An 18,975-nucleotide genomic window follows, 5' to 3' on the forward strand; every position below is an offset into this window, starting at 1 on the left:
AGTGAGTTGGAAACTTGTCCTTCCACCTTTGGGGCCTGGGTCTGAATACAAGCATCCTCATCTTTGCTGACTGTAAAATTCTATATAACTGTAACCCCATAAAACCAACCTGGAAGCACCAACTGGAATGAAATTAGCAACCCCCTCAGGTTGGTGTTCAAAATACAAATGGAACTCCAGTGCAAGAGATGCTGTTTTCTCATGTTCGGTTTTAGGCATGTTGCTGGTGTAGTGCAGGGGGAACTCTACAATGAATCCATGCTTCATACACCTTGGGAGTACTTGATGCTGAAACTGAGTGAAAATGCAGATAAACATTACCTTGATGACCAATTTACCAAAAAAGCATTTAAAGTAAAGAGTAAATGTTTTAATGTTATAAGAAACTAACATTTTGAACAATGTGACAAAAGCCACACCTACCCAAAATGGGACATATTAATTTTGTCATATCGAACATTTTGAACTGTTACTAGATTTGAAATAACTTGTTTAAAGAGACCACAGCAATGGCTGAAAACATGGTTGCACGTTTGCATTCGAAGACAGTTGGATAAGAGACAATGGAACTGCAACTTGGAATTTTTTGAATTGTGCCAAGCAGTTGGAGAACAGACTGCAACTGAACTTGAAGAAGAGAGCACCTATCTCTCTCTCTCTCCCTCTCTCTCTCACGCAAAGTTCCAGGGACCCATGGAAGTAGCTCCAGCCTCAAGAGAGAAGACTCCTGTAGCCTTCTGGTACCAGCTAAATAAGTAAAAGTGTGCGCTGGGCCCCAACGAGAACTGCAAGACTTAACTGCAATTAAAACCTTCACATCAAAGCCCAAAACGAGTAATTGAACTCCATATTACTTCAAACCTCTCCTCTTTAATTCTTTCTCCATCTCTGTCTCTATTTGCATGTGTGTTTATTGCATATGCATGCTGGTGTGGTCACGTTGCATATTTTTAGTTGTTTTAACTGAATTAGAGCTTTAATGTTAACAAATTTACACCTTTCTTGTTTAAATCTGAGAAAACCTGTCTGGTTGATTTCTTTGCCATTACAATTAGCGAGCAGTGAGCAAGGATTCACTGAGGGGAAACTAAGAACACTGTGTTTGAAAAATTAAACCCTGTTATGGCCAAACCAGGAATAGGCTGAGAGGGGAGCCCTGGACGTAACAACAAATAAAAACAGAAAATGCTGGATATACCCAACAGGTCTGGCAGCATCTGTGGAGAGAGAAACATTTAGCTCTTAGTAATTTGTTACCTTATATGTTCTCTTTCACTAGTATTAGGAAAAGACCAGAATTGCAAGCACCATTTTTTGAAGTATTCATTTTAAGATTTTACACAACAACATGTATGTATATTGAATATTTTTGAATATTTTTACTGCTTTATGGACTTATGCTTAAATATACTTCTGAGAATATAAAGACAGTGGGAATCAATGGTAACATGTCACAGTCAGGACCAAACGGATGATTGGTAAATCACACAAACATATTTTTACAGTTCAACTTTGTCATGTCTAGTATTTTAAAAGTTGCAAAATTAAACTAAATTATATGCAAGAATTTTAGAAGTTCCCAGCGATTAATAAATATGTCACTCCAAAACCATTGATGTTTTTGTGTATTCTTTAATACAAAATAACCTTTCATATTTAACAGCATCTGATTTGATTCTTTACAGATATTAATGAGTGCCTTCGGTTTGGAACTTGCTCACATTACTGCAATAACACTAAGGGGTCATACATATGTGCATGTGGAAAAAACTACAAAAAGACTTATAACCACAGCTGTAAAACAGAAGGTAATGATGCACAAAACATTACATGCTAAACTAAAATTTATGCAAAGTAATGTTTTTAAATGTAAGTAGTGTCATGTTGATTGTTCCTTTATTGACTAGGTAAATATGTATGCCGTTTTGTGAGATAGTGTTGAGTAGGAATGGCAAATGTCATTTTTATTTATAATGCCCTGAATCAATACTTTGAAGTATATTTTTTATGTTTTTTATTTGTTTGTAAGTTTCTATATGTTTGAAAAATGACATTTCTGTACATTGGATCCTAACAGGGCAGATGTTTGAGTGCACTCACAATGAATGAGTAAAATTCCTTTTTTAACAAAAGTGGTAAAATAACTTTTTTTCCAACTATTCCTGACTTGTTAAAGATAACACATTCTGAAAAAAACTCACATTTCACAGTCTTCGATTTTGGTTATTTCATTATATTATGGAGGAAAAGAGGCATTCTATCTTTTATACAAAAAGGACTTAATAGGCCAAATGTAAAAGAAGATATGTAAGTTCCAGTCACAATAGCATTATGATAACATAATAACAAGCTTTGATTAAGACAGGGGGTAATCCAGTATAATACATTAGTATCACTGTACCATGTAATTGGTGTTATGAAAGTTTGTGTTTTACAAATTCATAGACTATGGCCGGAATTTAATCTGGCCCACTGGAGTGGATAGCGAGGCAGGAGAGGCTGTAGAATTGGGAGGGAAGGTGAGGGTTGAAGGTGTGTGGTGAAGTGCCCGTCACTTTCCTGTCTCCGTCCAATTCAGCTAGGTGCAGGGAAGGTGAAGGACAGCCTTCCCGCCCAGAGGCCAATTGAGGCCCTGAAGTGGTCAATCAAGTGCCACTTAAAGGTTGCTTCCCACCATCGCTCGTATTCTGCCAGCAGCGGGGGGCGCTCCGTTGCGTGGAGAGACCACCCAGTAAAAGCTGGCACCTTCCCTATGGGCTGGGGGGGCGGGGGGGAGCTGGGCCCTCCTGATCGGGAACCCTGTGATCCACGGAGGGTCCTCCGGGCAGCAAGGGTTGTCCCCACTAAAACACCCTCCTCCTGCACTCATGAACAATCTCCCCTCTCCCCACCACCTTTGCCAGGGCCTGCCTGACTCCACTTAGCAGGTCTCTGGGTCTTGCTTGTCCTGGGTGGGTGCAGCCCCAGCAATGGCCACCACTCCCTCGCTTTTTCCATTACACCGAGCCCTCACTGTCTACAGTACCTCTGGAGCCCTCACTGTCTCCAGTAGCCGGAACCCTCGCTGTCTCCAGTACCCCTGGGAGCCCTCGCCGTCTCTAGTACCCGGAGCCCTCGCTGTCTCCAGTACCCGGAGCCCTTGCTGTGTCCAGTACCCGGAGCCTTCGCTGTGTCCAGTACCCGGAGCCCTCACCATCTCAAATAGAGTAGAATTATAGAATAGTACAGTATAGAAGGAGGCCAGTTGGCCCATTGAGACTATACCAGCTCTTTCAAAGAGCAATCCTGTTAGTCCCACACCCTGACTCTTTCCTCACATACCCGGGATTTACTCTCCTTTAAGTGTTTATTCAATTCCCTTTTGAAAGCTACTATTGAATCTGCCTGGAGAACCCTATCAGGCATTAAGAAGCGAGCTGTCATCTATCACCAGTTGAAACACTATAAGCTGCTGTTCCCTAGACCTTTGCTTACAGCAGCATTATTTAAAAAGCCTCATAGATCCAGGGCATCATCAACATTCCTAACCTCCCTCCAGCAAAACAGCAGGTTTGGAACAACAATCACCATTTTTCTTCTCCCGCTTCAGTTTCTTCTTTTTGTGTTTATGTAACTGATTAGTGTTTTGCTTGGAGACTGATTCTGCAGGTTGTTTTTGCTATTTCCCCATACGAGTCATGTGATCCACCTGACCTTTCAACTTTTTCTCATGAGCCAGCAATTCATATACCAAGTTCAACATTAAAATTAAATGTTTAATACATTTAGGTATATTTCTATCTGGATGCAGCAACTCCAGTGGTAAGCATGTTCTGCACACACAATTGACAGGGCCCATGTACCCCTACCTATAGCTTTCAGTCACCTTTGCTTTTCTGACCATTTTGGGTCCTGCTTTATCTAGGTCTTTCTCTCGAGTGGAATTGATACTACAGGCTCTTTCCGCTGCTTGCTTCCCTCTCTCTGGGGCTTCCTGCTGCCTCTGACTGGTTGCCTAATGGAATGTTTCATTTGGATGCACGCTCTGGGTTTGTTGCTTCAAGGTTTCACTACCTGGAGACCTCTTTTTATCGAAACTTCTACCCCCATGCGGACCAATAAATCAAAACAAAATGGTCGGCTCGTGCCATCCAGAAGTATGGTGGGGGAGGAGTGTCGGGAGAGAATGGTAATAAATCGGACATCACACAGTCATAAAATAACATTTTGTTATGGATTTAAATTATTGTTGGCAGTTTTGTTTTAATTTTGAACTTTGTACATGAATTGCTGGCTCATGAGAGAAAGTTGAGAGGTCAGGTGGATGTCCTGGTCAGGAGGTCATCGTACTGACTGTTATGGCTGCCAATCAGCAGTCGGTAAGACTGAGCTGATCCGGGGGTTAGATTGATGATGTTAGGAGAAGCTGCAAAGTGACAGAAACGGTCCCCTTTAGGCCTTCTCAAGGACCCCCATGGGGCTATGGACCCCTGGTTGAGAATCCCTGAAAGAAAACACTGAATTTGTGAATGGAGGCGTCAATCTGAGAAAGTGGCCAGGGAGGTGAATGGAATTGATACCGAGTTTGTGATGACATCTGAGGTAAATGGCTTCAGTCTTCCCAATGTTTAATTGGAAGAGCTGTTGATTCATCCAGGAAAGGATGTTGAACCAGCAGGCTGACAGCACATAGGCACTGGATGGATTGAGAGAAATGGTGGAGAGATATAGCTGGGTGTCATCAGTGTACATGACGTCATGTCGAGAGGCAGCATGAAAATGAAGAATTGTAGCAGGTGGGGGTGGGGAGGGCGGGAGGGGGGTTGGGTGCGGTGCTTACTGGGTAGTCAGCTGATTCCAACTAATTTAAAAAGATACTGCCTTGCTTTCCTCACAGATTAAAACTTCTTTGCCTTCAGTTGCTGTTTTATTCTTACTTCATATTGCATGACACTTAGGGTTGCCAACACTGCGTGGATTTATTCCTGGAGGTTTCATCACATGACCTCCTGCCAAGAATCACCTTCCAATACACTCCCACAATTGGTCCATCCTCCAGATGCCACTAGCTTTCCATGACAATTGGCATTTTTTTGTTACCCAATTGGATTAATCTTGACCGTTAGTTAAACAGCCGTTTTTACAATCTCCAATGTTTTTATAACTAATAAATGAAAATGTTCAAATAAGATCATAAAAAAACATGTGTTTAATACCCCTTTGATTTTTTTTTCCTGGGTTGCTTGCACCAGTGTCCTTGAAATTAATCTTCAATTCCTGGAGACTTCAGGACAATCCTGGAGGGTTGGCAACCCTCATGACACCCAGCAACTAAAGTCAGTAGCTATTACAATTAACTCACACGTGCCACATCCCATCACAAATTCAGCTGATTTTTGCTGTGACCCCAGTTATAAATAATGGAACTAACAATGTATTCCTCACTTTAATGAATGGGCACATCAGCCAACATAAATTCTTTCATTCTCTCAGGATATTTTAGCATTCTAGACTGCCATCAACTTATATGTTACATCTTAATTAAAAATTAACATGCAGCTGAAAACTGAGAGAACATCTCAATGTTTGAGGATTCTTGGCCTAAACAAAACCTGGTGAGATCTGGTTTAAATTTTCAATCTGGTGAATATCTGAATAAGCTGCCTGTAAGGGTGGTGGAAGCAGATACATTAGCAACTTTTAAAAGGAAATTAGATATATACTTGAAAAAACTATATGTCTGTGGGAAAAGAACAAGAGAGTGGGAAGAACTGGATAGCATCCATGAGCCAGCACAGTCACAATGGATCAAATGGCCTCCGTCGGTGCTACATCTCTAATCTAATCTAATGCTGTATCTCTAATCTAATCTAATCATTCCAGAGTCTAAATCTCAAACGCAAAGGGAAAAAATACTCATCTTGCGTGCAAAATTGGTGGCATAAATCAAGTTTCACTTCATTAATTTACATGAACTACACTTCACCTTGTGTTTTGTTAAAAATGGATGAACTGATTGAGAGATAACACCTGTTCACTCAGCTAGCACGATCCTTTGCTAATGATGCAGAATAGCACATCAGAGAGAAAATCAGACAGCAATTAAATGAGAAAATGAACGGTTTCCACATTCCGATCCTTTGCATTAACAGTTCATTAAATATGGAAACCAAGCAGAGGCAGAAGCACAGCAGGTGCAAATTACCCGGCTTTGTTAGAGCAAAAGAAAGTTTAGTTTTCTGTAACCAATCTCATTTCAGGTTTTATTTACTTGTCTCATTTACTTGTCCCTTTACCATCTCCCTTTGCCTTGCACCATCATCCCTTTTGTCATTTAATCTCTCCTGCCTTCCACCTTATCAAAGCTCTTCCCTTTTGTTCAGCCCTTGTCCCCTTTCCCTGCCTCTTTACTTACTTTAAAACCTGTTACATCTTTAACTTATTTTCAGTTCTGACTGGAAAAGTCATCAACCTGAACCGTTAACTCTTTTTGTCTCGCCACAGGTGCTGCCTGGCCTGCTGTGTTTTCCAGCATTTTCTGTTTTTATATCTCATTTCAGGGAAATGCCTAAATAGTTGTATAGCCTGTAGTTTATCATTCAATAGTTATTTGTCAAGTGCCTGGTACCTGCTCATATATCATGTTGCTGACCGCCACACAGCTTCAGCATAGTTTTGCTGTCTTTATATTTTCGGCACCAAAACCATTATATTTAGGGATTTTGTGATGTAATGCCCCACATGCCTTTTACCTTTGCATCAAAAGTGAATTGATTTGAGATACAAAAAGCCAGTTACGCTGGTTTCATGTCATTTCTAAAAAATGAAAATCTGTTGATAAAAGTTTTGGCATACCACCGAAAAAACCCCATTTTCTTTGGTAAAAGGATGAAAGGCCACAGACCTGAAACGTTAACTCTGCTTCTGTCTCCACAGATGCTGCCTCACCTGCTGAGTATTTCCAGCACTTTCTGTTTTTATTTCAGATTTCCAGCATCTGCAGAATTTTGCTCCCATTTTCTGTGAACTGCTTGACATTGCCATTGGGTCATATATTGATTTGAATGTTCTAAAAGCTATTTTGAACATTTAGATAGAGACCTGCACCACTTCTAAAATGCTACTGTGGTACACTTTAAGGAAAGAGAGTGAGACCTGATGTGAACAATTAACATAGATGTTGCAGCAGAATTTTACTCACAGATGGGATTTCTCTGAATGATGATGAGAGAGAGCTCAGAGTTAGGGAGTGTAAGCAGCCAGAGGGCAAAGTTTATGCAGGAAGGAAGGAAGAGATAATCTCTGGAAGGGAATTTTATAAGCAATGAGAAAGACTTGTCATAGATTTATGAATGATACAGCACAAAAGGGAGGCCATTCGGCACATTAAGCTTCTGCCAGCTCTTTGTAAGACCTATCCAATTATTCCCACACCCCTATTCCTACCCTATATCCCTGCAAATTTTTCCCCATTGAATATTTATCCAGTTCTCTTTTGAAAGTGAATAGATGAAAACAACTCACTGAGGAGAACTAAGAGAAATGACATCCAGGTAGTAATCTCAGGATTACTTCTCTTGCAACTAGCTAGACTCATTGGAGAGAGACTGAAATGTCAAGTTAAACGTGGCCTGAGGCAAATACTGTGGATTCTGGAAATCTGAAATGTAAACAGAAATTGTTGGAAACACTCATCAGGACAGACAGCATCTGTAATGAGAGAAACAGAATTAATGGGCAGAATTGTCAAGGAATCTTGGAGGAGCGTTTGGAGGCAGGAGGCCCAAAAATGGGAGGGAAATCCCATCGGGCTGGCTCCATGACACGTTCCCGCCTCAATGGAATTCTGCAGGAGGCGGGGGATGGCGGGATTGCTTACTCGACCGGCCGCAGCGAGTAACAAACTAATCCCCTTGAGGGCTTAATTAAGGCCACTCTCCTGATGCAGTCTGTATTTTCCAGCCAGCGTACAGGGTACTTGTTGAGCCAAGAGACCATCCATGAAACGGTGGTGACCTCCCAGCATCAAGCTGGGTAGCCTTCAGAGTGGGAGGCTCCATTCAATGTGGAAGCTGCATGCTAATAAACAGCTGTAACTGTGGAAGTGCTAGTTACTGTGGTGGGCTTTCCCCTTCCTGTCTGATGGCCCTAACCCTTTTGACCCTTCTGGCCAGCGACCAGGAATGGAGCCGCCCTCGCGCCTCCCTACATACTTCAGCACCGCCCATCTTTGACGGTGGGACTGTCAATCTTAAGTGCTGGATGACCTCCCATTGGCCCTCCAGACTCAGGAGCCCACCAACAGCCCCGATTAGATAGAGGTCCCAGAGATGACCACTTAATTGGCCGCCTCCTCCAAAATCTTCCTCAGAGTCCCGCCTCCAGAATTTCCGAATTCCCGACCTACATTTCATCCCGACGGTGGGATCGGGACCCAGGAACAAAAGTTCGACCCAATGTTTCAGATCGATGATCTGTCAACAAAATGTCTGAAAGGTTAACTCTCTTACCCTCACCACAGGTGCTGCCTGACCCTTTTTTTATTCATTTGTGGAATGTGGGTGTCACTGGCTAGGCCAGCATTTTTATTGCTGATCCCTAATTGCCCTTGAACTGAGTGGCTTGCTAGGCCATTTCAGAGGGTATTTTAAGAGTCAACCCCATTGCTGTGAATCTGGAGTCACATGTAGGCCAGACCAGGTAAGGACGGCAGATTTCCTTCCCTAAAGGACATTAGTGAACCAGATGGGTTTTTACAACAATAATCAGTGGTTTCAAGGTCACCGTTAGACTAGATTTTAACATCTGCAGAGTGTTTCCAGTATTTTCTTACTTTATGGCCAGTATAGGAAGAATGCTTTTACTTCCCTGGGGCAAGGAATACGAGGGCAATGGAAGACTGTCAAAAATATGACAGCTTTCAACTGAACCAAGGTAGTGCCTATATCCTAGCAAATGAATAAATAAAGCAGTCGGAAAGGCTTTAAAACTAATAACATTGGTAGAAGGCTGAAACAGATCAAGCCATGTGCTAAGGAAACTGGGGAATATTGACTAAGAGTTATGAAGGGCCACTTAAATTGTGATTAATGCAAGGAATATAAGGCACAAAACACAGGGCTGAATTTTGTTGAGCTCCCGACATCGGCCTCTGTGGCGGGGGATGCCGGAAGATCGCAGTGGCCCGCCACGGACCCTGACGCTGTGATTGCCGGGCCCGATCTTCTCGGTGGCAGCCAGGCTCCATGGCAGCCACTCGGCCACAGAACACGACTTTAAATATTTAAATAAACTCTATGCATACATATAAATCCCATTCAACGCGATCTTACCTTCGGTTCCAGATCGTCAGAGCGACAGGTGACCGAGGGAAAGGGGAAATCAGCATTTTTATTGTCGTGGGGCGGGAGGGAGTGTCAACTCTGCATTTTTAGATTAAGGGTTGGGGAAAGGGGTCATGAAAACATTGTCGATTGTCGTAAAAACCCATCTGGTTCACTAATGACCTTTAGGGAAGGAAATCTGCCATCCTTACCCAGTCTCGCCTACATGTGACTGCAGAACCACAGCAATGTGGTTGACTCTTAATGCCCTCGGAGGTGGCCGTGCAAGCCACTCAGTTGTATCAAACCGCTATAAAGTCAATAAGGAAAGAGACCAGCCGGACCACCTAGCATCGACCGAGGCATCAGAAACGGCAACGGCAAACCAAGCCCTGTCGACCCTGCAAAGTCCTCCTTACTGACATCGAGGGGCTTGTGCCAAAGGTGGGAGAGCTGTCCCTCAGTCTATTCAAGCAGCAGCCTGACATAGTCATAGTCAGGGAATCATATCTTACAGGCAATGTCCCAGACACCACCATCCCCGGGTATCTCCTGTCCCACCGGCAGCACAGACGCAGCAGAGATTGGGACACAGTGGTATACAGTTGGGAGGGAGTTGCCCTGGGAGTCCTCAATATCGATTCCGGACCCCATGACGTCTCATGGCATCAGGTCAAACATGGGCAAGGAAACCTCCTGCTGGTTACCTACCGCCCCCACCCCCCTCAGCTGATGAATCAGTACTCCTCCATGTTGAATACTACTTGAAGGCAGCACTGAGGGTGGCAAGGGTGCAGAATGTACTCTGGGTGGGGTCTTCAAAGTCCATCACCAAGAGTGGCTTTGTAGCACCATTACTGACCAAGCTGGCCAAGTACTAAAGGACATACCAGCTAGACCGGGTCTGCAGCAGGTGGTGAGGGAACAAACAAGAGGGAAAAACGTACTTGACCTCGTCCGCACCAATCTGCCTGTCGCAGATGCATCTTTCCATGACAGTATTGGTAGGAGTGATCACCGCACAGTCCTTGTGGAGACAAAGTCCCGTCTTCACATGGAGGATACCCTCCATTGTGTTTTGTGACACTACTACTGTGCTAAAGAGGAGACACTTCGAACAGATCTAGCAACTGAAAACTGGGCATCCATGAGGTGCTGTGGGCCATCAGCAGCAGCAGAATTGCACTCAGCCACAATCTGTAGCCTCATGGCCCGGCATATCCCCCACTCTACCATTACTATCAAGCCGGGGGATCCACCCTGGTTCAATGAAGAGTGTAAGAGGACATCCCAGGAGCAGCACAAGGCATACCTCATAATAAGGTGAGGCTACAACCCAGGACTGGTTGCATGCCAAACAGTGTAAGCAGCATGCGATAGACAGCACTAAGCAATCCCAGAACCAACAGATCAGATCTAAGCTCTGCAGTCCTGCCGCATCCAGTGGTGGTGGACAATTAAACAACTAACAGGAGGAGGTGGTTCCACAAATATCCCCACCTGCAATGATGGGGGAGCCCAGCATATCAGTGCAAAAGATCAGGCTGAAGCATTTGCAACAATCTTCAGCCAGAAATGCCAAGTGGATGATCCATCTCAGTCTCCTCCTGAAGTCCCCAGCATCACAGATGCTAGTCTTCAGCCAATTTGATTCACTCCACGTGATATCAAGAAACAACTGAAGGCACTGGATACTGCAAAGGCTATGGGCCTGACAACATTTCAGCAATAGTATCGAAGACCTGTGCTCCAGAACTTGCGCATCTAGCCAAGCTGTTCCTGTACAGCTCCAACACTGGCATGTATGCGGCAATGTGGAAAATTGCCCAGGTATGTCCTGTACATAAAAAGCAGGACAAATCCAACCCGACCAATCACCCGCCCCATCAGTCTACTCTTGATCATCAGTAAAGTGATGGAAGGTGTCGTAGACAGTGCTATCAAGTGGCACTTGCTTAGCAATAACCTGCTCAGTGACGCTCAGTTTGGGTTCCGCCAGAACCACTCAGCTCCTGACCTCGTTACAGCCTTGGTTCAAACATGGGCAAAAGAACTGAACTCAAGAGGTGAGGTGAGAATGACTGCCCTTGGCATCAAGGCAGCATTTGACTGAGTATAGCATCAAGGACGCCTAGCAAAACTGGAGTCAATGGGAATTAGGGGGAAAACATGCCGCTGGTTGGAGTCATATCTAGCACAAAGGAAGATGGTTGTGGTTGTTGGAGGTCAATCATCTGAGCTCCATGTCATCACTGCAGGAATTCCTCAGGGTAGTGTCCTAGGCTCAACCATCTTCAGCTGCTTCATCAATGACCTTCCTTCAATCATAAAGTCAGAAGTAGGGATGTTTGCTGATGATTGCACAATGTTGTGACTCCTCAGATACTGAAGCAGTCTGTGTAGAAATGCAGCAAGACCTGGACAATATCCAGGCTTGGCCTGATAAGTGGCAAGTAACATTCGCATCACACAAGTGCCAGGCAACGACTACCTCAAAGAAGAGAGAATCTAACAATCTCCCCTTGACATTCAAAGGCATTACGATCAGGGGTTACCATTGACCAGAAACTGAACTAGAGTAGCCATTATAAATACCGTGGCTACAAGAGCGCGTCAGAGGCTAGGAATTCTGTGGCGAGTAACTCACCTCCTGACTCCCCAAAGCCTATCCACCTTCTACAAGGCACAAATCAGTAATGTGATGGAATACTCTCCACTTGCCTAGATGGGTGCGGCTCCAATAACACTCAAGAAGCTTGACACCATCCAGAACAAAGCAGCATGCCTGATTGGCACACTATCCACAAACATCCACTCCCTCCACTACCAACGCACAATGGCAGCACTGTGTACCATCTCCAACATTCACTGCAGCAACGCACCAAGCTTCCTTAGACAGCAACTTCCAAACACATGACCTTTACCACACAGAAGGACAAGGGCAGCAGTTGCATGGGAACACCACCACCTGCTAGTTCTCCTCCAAGCCACACACAATCCTGACTTGGAACTATATCGCAGTTACTTCACTGTCACTGGGTCAAAATCCTGGAACTCCCTTCCTAACAGCACTGTGGGTGTAACTACCCCTCATGGACATGTTCAGGGATGGGCAATAAATGCTGTCCTAACCAGCGATGTCCACATCCCACGAATGAATGAAAAAAAAAGCATTAAAATAGGAGGGAATATTTAGCGAAGTGCATGTGTAAGAAAATAAGAACATTTTAAAGGGTTCCTTGGACTGGAAAAACAAGTTATTCCTGAAATAAGTCGAATTTAGCAGTGTGATGGCCTGTGCCCATTTTGCGCAGACATTGGTTCCACTGCCAAATTCATGGATCCCATCTTTTAGGCTTCGCGAGCGGAGTAACTGGGACCCATGAATATGTAAATTAGAAGCTTAACACATGTTAAAGGGCCCCTTTGAGAAATGAGCCCATAATTCAATAAAAACAAAAGAATAAAGCCTGTGTGGATAACTAAAGTTATTGAAGTACGAGGAGAAAGCAGACAACATTTTAAATTGTTCAGGGAAGGATCAGGATAGAGATCTGTAAAGACAAACTGAGAAAGGGAAAGTTATTGATAGAGACACTGGGATAGATATTAGTATGGGCACAAACAGAAAGGCCTGAGGCTGGCGTGAAATTAGGCCTCATCTATATATTTCAGATGAACTGCCTGAGAAGACATGAGAAAAATTAATTTTGGGCAGCAGCAGTACTTAGGTAAGTTCTGAGAGGGGGCAGTTGGATTGGGCAACAGAAGCTGATCTCCAGGACTGTGGAGCTGGAGGGAACACTCCTGATCCTTCTGGCTGCACAGAAAATGTAATTTACATTTTGTTGCCAGCTGTGGGGCTGCTGAAAAATCTTGAGCAGGGCAGGCCTGATGCCTGCCCTGCTGATCATGGGCTCACAGAGAGAAATTTGCCAGAGATAACTGGAGAACAGCAAATATATCAGATGCAGGGAAAAGGATACTGAGGGATAAGAATGATATCAGTGAGGATTGAGCAGAGAAAAGTTGCTGAAGTACTCAATCACTAATATTTCAAGAGTTCATGAATGAACTGGGGCAAAATATTCCAAAGAATTAAAATACAATTTAACAGTGAGTGTAAACCAAAAACGATTGAAATCACAATGGAGAATATATTGTGGTGGGTGTAGAAGCTCAAGGTAGATAAAGCCCCAGGTTTTGACAACTTTCCTCTCCTGATTTTGAGGAATTGCCTCAAGAGAAAGGGATATCCTACACCAAACTGTTCCAGAGTTCACTAAGTTGGGGTCACATCCTGTGGAATGGAAAGCAGTAAATGTGACATCTTTTTTAAAAGGAAAATTAAGGAAGAAATGCCAAATAACAGACATAATTATCTTAGCTCTATTGCAAGGAAATTGGTAAAAACTGCCATGAGGGATAGTATTAGGGCGGCACAGTGCCACAGTGGTTAGCACCGCAGCCTCACAGCTCCAGTGATTCGGGTTCAATTCTGGGTACTGCCTGTGTGGAGTTTGCAAGTTCTCCCTGTGTCTGCGTGGGTTTTCTCCGGGTGCTCCGGTTTCCTCCCACAAGCCAAAAGACTTGCAGGTTGGTAGGTAAATTGGCCATTATAAATTGCCCCTAGTATAGGTAGGTGGTAGGGAAATATAGGGACAGGTGGGGATGTGGTAGGAATATGGGATTAGTGTAGGATGAGTATAAATGGGTGGTTGATGGTCGGCACAGACTCGGTGGGCCGAAGGGCCTGTTTCAGTGCTGTATCTCTAAACTAAACTAAACTATAAGGGTGAGCACCAGAGTTTAATTAGATAGCCAGAGTCAGTTTAGGAGTGGCAGTTGCGCCTCACCAATATATTGAATTTCTTTGAGCAGGTTACAGGTCTAGTGGATCAGGGTGATACAGTGAATGGTATATGTCTGGACTTCAGAAACACATTTCGTGCTGTTTCACATAATAGACTACTTCATAAGGTTCAGGCCAATGGAATTAATTGCAATATATATGACTAATTAGAATTTGGCAGGTAAAATCAGTAAGTTGTGGTGTATGGAGAGGTGCCTGTGTGGCACAGGGGTTGAGGCCACTGCTCCTTATCATTTTTATAAATGATTTGGAGGATGGAATCATGTCCAAAGTGCCAAATTTGCCGATAACACCAAACCCTGGGAGCTGTGGCAGAAGGTGATTATTAACATGCAAAAATTCAAACACTTCTAAAGAAGCTAAGTCTGTAGACAGAGAAATAGCAGATGCAATTGAATACAGAGTTTGAAGTTGTATAATTTAGCACTAGGAAGCTATTGTGAATTATTTATTAGATAGAAAGGTCACATCAATGTCATATCAGGAAAAAAAGACCTTGGGGTTTGAGTGGCCAGGTTACTGTCATTGCTGTCTCCTCAGGCAGTTTGAAAAATGAACAAAACTTTGGGATGTATAGCTAGGGGTGTTACTTAACAATCAAGAAAACTGCACTCTCAAAGTATATCTGGCAATAATGCTGTTTTATTCCTCCTGTTTTAAAAATGTGATTAAGTTATTGGAAGGATTGCAAAAGAGAGCTACTACATTAATTTCAGAACCAAGGGGACAGAGTTATGAGGAAGTTATCGACCCTGGAACTTTTCTCTGTTTTAAAGAGAAGGCTGAGTGATGCTTTCATAGAAGTTATTAAGATTATCCAGAAGGTTGCAGGGCACGTATTCAGATAAGATTTTCTACCATGTATGAAATTCAAGAACAAGAGGTCATGATTTCAAATTAAGGATGGGGAAAAATGTAAAAGTCAGGCAATTATTTTTTGGTAAAACAGCAATAAACACATAAAGATGTACAATACCTAGAAAGAGTGAATGAACAACATACTATAACAGGGTTCAAAAAGGGACAAGGCAAGTTTCCTTCAGCAAATAGGGTTCAGATTTATTATTTTCAAAATAATTATGGATATTCAGGTAATCTGATGGAAAGTTGGACAATAGATTAGATGGACCAATGGTCCACACCTGCCTGAAAATTGATCTATGTTAGTAATCCGTAAAATGAGTATAAATGTTAAATGTGTAGCTGCAAGATAATGTAACCTTTTCTCCTTGTAATCTTCACACAGGTTCAGAACATCAAGTGCTCTACATTGCAACCAGAAATGAAATTCGTAGTATATATCCATTTGACCCCAACTCAGCCTATGAACAAGTGTTTCAAGGAGACGAGACTGTCAAAATTAGTATGATGGATGTGTATATTAAAGGCGAAAAGATATTCTGGACCAACGAGCACACAGGCAAAATCTCCTATTTAGACATCGCAGCCAAACGGAAAAGGCAGACAAGTGATGCTACAGATCTGAATGTAATTTCAAGAAAGCATTAATGCATTAAATCATGACGAATGAAATTTTACTAACAAGTGCATGAATAATACAATTTACAATTGATTTCTGTTCTCCTCAATTTTTTGTCAACCATTATTTTACTTATCTTTCTTGACATTTAGTTTACCATTTCTCTTTGTCTCAATTTTTGTTTTTCTTTGCTCATTACTAATTGTGTTTTGAGACTGAGCACCGTTCTGATGTAATCCTGGGAGTTAACTGATGGTGTGAATTTTGTGTCAGATTTCTGTAAATTCCGGCTGTATATACTATTATCTCTGCAGCACCAAATGCAGCACCAGGGGTTTAATGCATATTATCCATGTGGTAGATTATGGTTGTTTTGATCACCCATAATACCATCTGTACTCAGCATAAGACTGCAGAAATGATCCCAAATGGTGTTTTTGAACATTTTTAGTCAGTCTGTGGTTGTTGCCTGATAGCTTTCCTATGACCATGCTTTTGGTTACAAAATCATTATGTTCTGCCACCAAATTATATTAAAATATGCAGCAGCAGATTATTGATCCTGTCGTAGCAAAAATCCACTTTTATCATTTTTCCCACTGAAGGAAATGGAATGGGAATGTCTTCTGGAGTCACTCATTTTGCTTGGTGCTTTGGATGAAACTGAATATCAAAGTCTCACTTACATATAATTTTTTGTTCCTCATGTAAGTCCAACTAGTTTTCCCCCCTTTCCCATGAGGTAAGTTTTCCTTAACTAAGAGCTCTCTGCTATTGTTGCAACATCCACCCTTTGGTACAGTGTGGTTTTCTTTACCTGTCAGTGGAGAAGTATCTTGCTTCTCACAGCAGCTTGTCTGGGATCTTGAACTTGTCACGAAAAAGATTGTATCCACCACTCCCCCCAAAAAATCTAACTCTGGAAGTCAGTCAAAAAGCATGTTTTGTAGGGCTTTCACAATAGGTGGAGAGATAAACAATCCAAATTGTGCCAGCAGTCATGGTGTATCAAATGAGCCATAAATAAGGGAAGAGGATCACCTATATTGACCTGATGTTGAGCAATACAGATAAATCTTGCTGGCTGTTGTGTAACAATTTTGTCTAAACCTTTTATGCAAGTAATGAAGTTAGCATTTTCATGCTTTATTACAATATAGGGTTGGAAAATATATGTTTTCAATGTGATGTGTGGTCAATATGCTGGGAATGAGCTAAACTTGATTTGTTTCTTGATCTTTAACTTGTGCAAGATCTGAGGTTTCTTTTCTACAGCTTGTCATTTTACTGGCAAGTTAATTTTGTAATGTATGTCAAATAGATGCCTCCTCACAAGTTAACTTTTCAAATGTCATAGAATCAGAATCGTGTTTAAATACAGAGCGCATACTTTCAAATTCTGCCAAAGATTTGCCATATTCAGTATCTTTGAATAAATACTGTACATTATTTTCTCCAGTGATACAACCTTTTTCAGACCTTGCAGCCAGATAGAAAAGCTAGGATCCAGTTTAAACTTTGGTCCAGTTTAAACTTGCAAGTATTTCAAATCAAACCAAACATCTGCTAAAAATCTGATTGGCAATGTAGATGAGATGAATTTTATATTACCAACTAATCCTCATTTTGTTTTAATCCCATGTGAAGAGGATTTTGTATAAAAATAAATTTTGGAGACAGTGGGGCGGCACAGTGGCGCAGTGGTTAGCACCGCAGCCTCACAGCTCCAGGGACCCGGGTTCAATTCTGGGTACTGCCTGTGCGGAGTTTGCAAGTTCTCCCTGTGTCTGCGTGGGTTTCCTCCGGGTGCTCCGGTTTCCTCCCACATGCCAAAGACTTGCAGGTTGATAGGTTAATTGGCCATTATAAATTGCCCCTAGTATAGGTAGGTGGTAGGGAAATATATAGGGACAGGTGGGGATGTGGTAGGAATATGGGATTAATGTAGGATTAGTATAAATGGGTGGTTGATGGTCGGCACAGACTCGGTGGGCCGAAGGGCCTGTTTCAGTGCTGTATCTCTAAACTAAACTAAATGGTTAATAATTGACTCATTCCAGCCCTCTGTGTAACCATTGTGTGCTACAGACATAGGCATGCAGCATCTGTCATGCATGTACACACAGCATTCATAGAAAAATATAACAGCCATAGAATCACCCTGCAGAGAGCCAAGAATATAACTAGGGTAGTTCTTCTTGACCTGTTCATGTGGATTCATTGATTCCATTAAAAAAATCTGAGTTTCCATATGGGTTAGGATAGATAACAACAGAACAGTTATCAACCTTAGCTTAGTGGTAGCATTCTAACCTCTGAGTTAGAAGCCATGCCAGGATTTGACTCTCCCCTTACGGGCCAGCAGCTCTTAGTCCCAGCAGCGCTACCAGGAGCGGTGGCCACTGCTGGGACTGCACCCAGCCAATGGCAAGATTGTGGATGTTGGCCCCAGAACAAAGGTAAGTATTGGGGCCTTGCCAGGAACAATTGGCCAGGCCCCGGTGAGGCAAGGCGGAGTCAGTTGGGAGGTGGGGACTTGATTTCAATGGGGGCAGTTGGGGCTTTGGGGAAGGAGGCCCTCTATGTGGCACAGGGTGCCCAATCAGGAGGGCCCCACACCCCCAGCCTGCAAGAAGGTTGCCAGTTTTTCCTGGCGACTTTCAGAGGGCCTGAGCCACCCACCCGCCATTGGTCAAATACTAGCTGCGGCGGGAGGCGGCCCTTATGTGGCAGTTAATTGGCCACTTAAGGGCCTTGATTGGCCTGGGCTGGCAGGCAGTTACTCGCCGCTGCCGTCCCTGGTAAAATTTTAGCGGGGGCAGGAAGATGTTAGGAATGGACATTCCCTGCTTCCCACTCAATTTTACGCCCCTCCCTCCCCTCCACCAGCCCGCTCCTGTTGGGGGTGTAAAATTCCAGCCTTTAGCACATAAGCTGACACTTCAGTGCAGTATTGACAGAGAGGCGCTGTCTTTTGGATTAAACATTAAGTCAAGTAACATAGATCCCATGGCACTGTTCAAAGAAAAGCATAGAAATCATCATGGTCTCTAGGTCAATATTTATCCCTCAACTAACATTATTACAAAAACAGATTATCTCATTGCTGTTTGTGGGACCTTTGTGTAAATTGGCTGTAAAATGCTTTGGAATGTCCTGAAGTTCTGAAAGGTGCTATATAAATGCAAATTATTTCCAATAGATATTACTTAAGATTCGAGCTGCAGACTAGATAGCTTAGAATCACCAAAGATAGCGATAATGGAACACAATATCTAACCCACCTGGAAAAATTGCTTTATTGTAATGCATTCAAGCAT

At 42.9% G+C, this 18,975-nt stretch overlaps 1 protein-coding gene across 4 annotated transcripts in view; it reads left to right on the forward strand.

Annotated features, from left to right (window-relative positions):
• Positions 1 to 18,975, forward strand: part of LOC137371926 (low-density lipoprotein receptor-related protein 1-like) — a 1,827,029-nt gene that overhangs the window by 1,708,228 nt on the left and 99,826 nt on the right. For all 4 annotated transcript variants that reach the window (XM_068035008.1, XM_068035009.1, XM_068035010.1 and 1 more), the window contains exons 75-76: positions 1,686 to 1,808; positions 15,422 to 15,663. In XM_068035008.1, the coding sequence (XP_067891109.1) occupies positions 1,686 to 1,808; positions 15,422 to 15,663 (365 nt within the window). The remainder of the gene's footprint in view (positions 1 to 1,685; positions 1,809 to 15,421; positions 15,664 to 18,975) is intronic.

This window comes from Heterodontus francisci, chromosome 7 (genome assembly GCF_036365525.1).
Source record: "Heterodontus francisci isolate sHetFra1 chromosome 7, sHetFra1.hap1, whole genome shotgun sequence".
In the NCBI taxonomy this organism is placed as follows: Eukaryota; Metazoa; Chordata; class Chondrichthyes; order Heterodontiformes; family Heterodontidae; genus Heterodontus; species Heterodontus francisci.